Source organism: Frankliniella occidentalis, unplaced genomic scaffold (genome assembly GCF_000697945.3).
Source record: "Frankliniella occidentalis isolate FOCC.00 unplaced genomic scaffold, Focc_3.1 Scaffold308, whole genome shotgun sequence".
NCBI lineage: Eukaryota > Metazoa > Arthropoda > Insecta > Thysanoptera > Thripidae > Frankliniella > Frankliniella occidentalis.
In genome coordinates, this window is record NW_026267433.1 from 219,366 (window position 1) to 224,859 (window position 5,494).

Sequence of the window (5,494 nt, forward strand, 5' to 3'; positions counted from 1 at the left end):
CCGCCGCTCCTCCGCGCGCCCGCTCCCACCACCGCTCTCTGTATCCGGTTTTGTTCTTCTTAGTTCCGGGCAGCGCTCCATTGAAATACCCTATTAGTTCGTAATACAACGCTTCAAAATCCTTCGTAAGCTACGAACGTTTTAGTTTGCATTACGAACCTATAGTTCGTAAGCAATTTACAGTGCAGTGATCCTACTTTTACTACTATGGATACAAAAGGTATCCTCAAATATCACCTTAGTAAAATTAAGACAAAAATTCAGAAATTTAACACTTTTTTCATAAATTTTAGAGTACAGTGGAATAGTAAATAAACTAAATGGATGCGTAAAGAGTACTTGTGACTTCATTGGCTACGCTAAAAAATGTTTACTAGTCCAGATTTCAAAAAATTGTGGGTTTTCAGCCCGTACAAAACAAAAGCGGCTTCAGGGTGTCTCAGAAATAGACAACACACAGCACACAGCCAGTGCACAGGGAAAGCCACGGTGGAGGGAGAGAAGGTGGCGGCACGAGGGGTCTGCTCGTGGGTCCAGAATCTCGACAGGTTGGGGGATTAACGCCCTAGTCGGGGCCAACTGTAGGGCCTGTTCACACTACCTTCAGTTGGGGCCGTCGTGCAGGTAGGTAGGTGGGAAGCCCAGACTCAGCTTGCGCGGGACGGGCTCGTACCTGACTTCTACCTCGCACACTCCGGCCGGGTGAGCCCGGGCGAGGGTCGGCGCCGCTCAAGCTAAGTCGGGGCGGCCCAGGTATCTGCATAGGCCGCCCCGACTGCAGGTACTCCGTACCGGCACGTTAGATAGCCCCGACTCGGCCGATAATCCCCCAACCTGTCGAGATTCTGGACCCACGGGTCCCTATGCTGGGAGACCCTCGTGCCGCCACCTTCTCTCTCTCCACCGTGGGGAAAGCAAAGACTCGCTACAGACACGTCCAATACGCGCTCGAGACATCGAGGATGCTCGGCTTACGCATTTTTTAATACGCTAGTATGCACAAATTTCTTCATACTGGCGCATTAAAAAATGCGTAAGCCGAGCATGTTTACAGAAATCAGTAACTGTGAACAAAAATGTTCATAAGATATTAGTGTGTAGGAAAAATATGGGGACTTTTCATACAGGTTCCGGTCCTGATTTACTTACTTCTTTTCGAAACGCGCAGAGCGGGCACCCTCTATTCAAAAGATTTAATTTGAGTTTAAGATATTTCAAATGATCTCAACAAAAATACTTCGAGTCGGGCAGTTTATGGAACGTTCTTGGCCATTGAACACGTTATAGATAGGGTACTCCGGGGCTCGACTAAACCGGAAGGAGAAGAACAAAAAATCGTCGGGCCGGTCGGGCGCGGGGAGGAGCGGGGAACTGCCCCCACCCTGCCCCGCTCCTCCCCGCGACGATAGACCTTCTAAACCGCTTGGAGCGCATGAGCAGGCAACGCCCAGATTTCTCTTAAAATTGAGAATTGAATTGCGTCCGAATTTAATAGACTGCTCATGCGCTCCAAGCGGCTCAGAAGGTCTACAGAAGCGGTTTGAGCAGTAAGAATACATTTTTGACTATATAGAACGTCCTTTTCGCCCACAACTTGGCAACAACGCAAATCTTTGTAGTGAAATTGTAATTTAGGCAAATTTTCAAAAAGCAAAAACACTTGTCTCTGGTAAATTTTCCAAGGAATCCAGTGGTGATGAGTACTTTGGTTGACAGACAGTCAAAATACGGTTTATCTCAAGTATAAGGTTCTACTTGCGGCGTTGCCACGTTGTGGGCGAAAAGGTCTATTTAGGTCGGAGAAGAGTAAATAGGGTATTTCACCTGACGCAAACCGGATCCAAAGAAAAACAAGAGCTTTTCCTGAACTCTTTTCTCCCTTGCTCTGATTGGCTGACGCCGACGAAGAAGTTCATGAACGGGCCGCAAGGGCGGTCGACCCCTAGTGTCGGGTCCGATAACTTCGTCGGCGCGGCGACGGCCAATGAGCGCCAAGGAGGAAGGAATTCAGGAAGAACTCTTGTTCTTCTTTGGATCCGGTTTGCGTCAGGTGAAATACCCTATTGTGAGTCACATTGACGACAAACCCCTATTATGAAAGACACATAACGCTGACTTCCGGTATTATTGTTCTTTGAGATATCGAATCGCTGGCGGGTGAAATGGTCTACTGTAACCTTGTTTTAATCGACTTCGCAGATTAAAAATCGCTATATTTTCCGGTTGAAAACTTGCTGAAATTCCAGAAAGAGAAGATTTTTGCTTTGTTGTGCCCCCCCCCCCCCCCACTACACTACGCCTCTCTAGGCAAGCCCCTCATAGCGCCACTACCTTGCATCTTAATGTTCATATACTCATATTAATTTTTAATCACTTGAATAAAATGCGATTGTTACTTAAAATATCTTTGCTTCCCAGGTGACTTGTTAGACAAGGGGACAGAAGAACGTAAAGTTACACAAAGGACCAGAAATATACTGAAAACAGCTTACATGACAAACATTAAACACTTTTTGGTAAGAAAGTACTGTTTAAAACTTGATATGGCACAAAGGTCATAAAATGAGATCGGCAAGAAGTTAAAAAATTATGTTCTCGGCACTTTTATGAATCTTTGTGATTTTTCCCTCATCCGATTAACCAAAATACCCATCCTAAGCCCATCTCAGTTAAAGTCCTGAGGCAAGGAGCAGGAAAAGTACAGGATTTGCCTATAAAATGAAATACAGGACATCCATATTTATTTATGGTGGTACCCGTAAGGCTCCATGATAAAATAAAGCATTCTGGTAAAGCTGAAATACAGAAGAATGCGGGGCAGAAGAAAACGGAAATCTCCATGTTACAGCATAGCAATTTCCGTTTTCTTCTTCCCCGCATTCTTCCGAATTTTGGCTTAACCGGAATGCTTTAAAGACCTTTTCGCCCACAACGTGGCAACACCGCAAGTAGAATTTTATACTTGAGATAAACCGTACTTTTAGTGCATATCAACAAAGTACCATTCCGGTTAAAGCTGAAATCAAAAGAATGCGGGGAGGAAGAAAACGGAAATTGCTATGCTGCAACATAGCGACTTTCGTTTTGTTGTTCCCTGCATTCTTCTGCATTTCAGCTTTACCGGAATTCTTTATTCCTGCACTCTGCACTCACAGAAAACAGCGTACTCATGTCGGTGCGGTGCGACCAGGCAATGAAGGGCTTGTCTAGAATGGCGGAGTGTAGCTTAGCGGGGCGGGGTGCAGTGGTCGGGGGAAACCACAACAAAGCAGAAACCATCTTTTTCTGGAGTTGAAGCAAGATTTCAATCGAAAAATATAGTTCTCAGACCGCTTTTTGCTTTGTTATCGTTCCTCCCACCACTGCGCCCCGCTACGCTCCGCCAGAACTTGGATACGGTTCGATAGATACCTACATCGGATATGGAAAATCCGAGATTCGGAACCATACTTAAGTCGCGCTCAAACTTTCACTTTAAAACACCCTTCCAGGCAAATGAATGACCGATACCAACCGAAATAAATAGTGTGATATTTCTAACAGTGCGGCACTCACCTGTAGACGTCGTAGACCTCGCAGCGGCGGGGCCAGGCGGACGACGGCACGTCGGCGGCCATGAGGAACATGTAGCACTCGACGAGGTGGGCGCGCGCCTCCCAGTGGCGGCCCTCGCAGTGGCGGCTGTACGCCAGGGCGATCTTGTCCGCGGCCGCCACGTACGGCTCGGCCCACATGAACATCTTGTCCTCGGCGTACGCGGCCTCCTCGGGGCCCATGGGCGGCACGGCCCACGTGAAGGGGCACTCCAGGTCGCCCAGCACGCGGCGGCTGTCGCAGCAGTGGCACGGGCCCTCGCCGGGGCCCTGCTGGGCGGCAGCCTGGGCCTGGGCGGCGGCCTGGGCGTCTTGGATCTCCTGCATGGAAGCGGCCAGAGCGCCGTGCGCCGACCCCATCGTATCGTAGCGCGTAGCGGCGGCTCTGAGCTGACCGGCGTGATGACTGACACTGACGACGCAGCGGGGCGGGGCGCACTGGACCGGACCGGACTGGCTGGCGAGCGACGCGCCGAACTCCCACGGGCGGCGCGGCGAGATGCGTGCGGCAGGGAGGGGGCGGCAGAGAGCGGCCGGCCATCTCACGTACAGTACCAGGAGGGCGAGAAGCTATTTCAGAAAAAAAACAAAAATTAAAAAAAAAAACAAAAAAAGAACAGCACGAATAACAAGGAGGCCTGTGATTCGTCGCTTAGTTGGAGGGGGAAAACCGGGCGACGAATCACGGGCCACCTTGTTATTCGTGCTGTTCTTCTTCAGAACTTCTTCAGAACTAAGAAGACCAAACCGGATTGGGCACTCCGGGGCTCGACTGGACCGGAAGGAGAAGAACAAAAATCGTCGGGCCGGTCGGGCGTAGGTAGATGTATGCCAGGCGCGTCGCAGCGCAACAGTGTTTCGTGAGATATCGCGAAGCCTGTTACGCGAGACGTGGTCTGGCGTACATCTACCTAGGTTTACATAACAATCTGTCAAAATTCCAACTTTGAATGAAAACCGTTACCGAACAGCAAAAGTTTCATGTCCCTAATAGTGTATTTCAATGGAGCGCTTCCCGGAACTAAGAAGAACAAAAGCGGATACAGAGAGCGGTGGTGGGGGCGGGCGCGCGGTGGAGCGGCGGGTGGAGGGGAGCCTCCCCGCCCGCCCTCCGCTCCTCCGAACGCCCACCCCTACCACCGCTCTCTGTATCCGCTTTTGTTCTTCTTAGTTCCGGGCAGCGCTCCATTGAAATACCCTATTGGCTGAGCTATTAGCGAAGCCTATTACTGCAGTGATGGTCAAAAAGTTTCGCGTCTGTTTGTCTGTCTGTCTGTTTGTCATCACGATAACTCGAGAACGAATTGAGCTAGCGACCTGGGATTTTTAGAGTCGTTTTGTGTCATAAACAGACAGATCGAGTTCGAAAGAGAGCATTCTAGCTCGAAAATTGGATTTTAAAAAAAATCAAAAACCACAGGTCCCCAAATTACGTTTTTAAAAAAACATTTGTTTTACTGTTTCCCAGGGGGTAACTCATCAGAGTATAGTCCTTCGAGCGATAATTTTGTCCATTTGCCTCTATCTTCAACCGTTCAGGCAGCAGAGGGAGTTTTCTTCACGAAAATGGCCGCAAAACATGTCCATGTTTTTTCTCAGATATTTGTTGGTCTCCGGTAGGGTAACTCGTTAAAGGGCGTGTCCACGCGTCACGGACTGACTTTTAGAAGCGTTTTTTTAAACTTTATTCTCTTCTGTACGATAAACGCGAAAACTCTCGGGGTTTGCACTTAATCCAGTTAATGGCTATTGAAATGGGCTTTCCAGAGACTTGTGTGCGCCAGTTGTATCTTTTCAGATAGTGGCGCATTCAAGTCCCAAAGTTGTCGTCACGGACTGACAAAAAAGAAACTCCTGTTTTTTCATCACTCACATTTCGCCCAATTGCTCTGAAAGTACCA

At 48.8% G+C, this 5,494-nt stretch overlaps 1 protein-coding gene across 1 annotated transcript in view; it reads right to left on the reverse strand.

Annotated features, from left to right (window-relative positions):
• Nucleotides 1-4,048, reverse strand: part of LOC113214632 (uncharacterized) — a gene marked incomplete in the record, with an annotated part of 53,626 nt that extends 49,578 nt beyond the window's left edge. Inside the window, 1 exon segment of the mRNA XM_052273865.1 lies at nt 3,556-4,048. Within this exon segment, the coding sequence (XP_052129825.1) occupies nt 3,556-3,953 (398 nt within the window).
• Between the last annotated feature and the right edge of the window lie 1,446 nt (nt 4,049-5,494).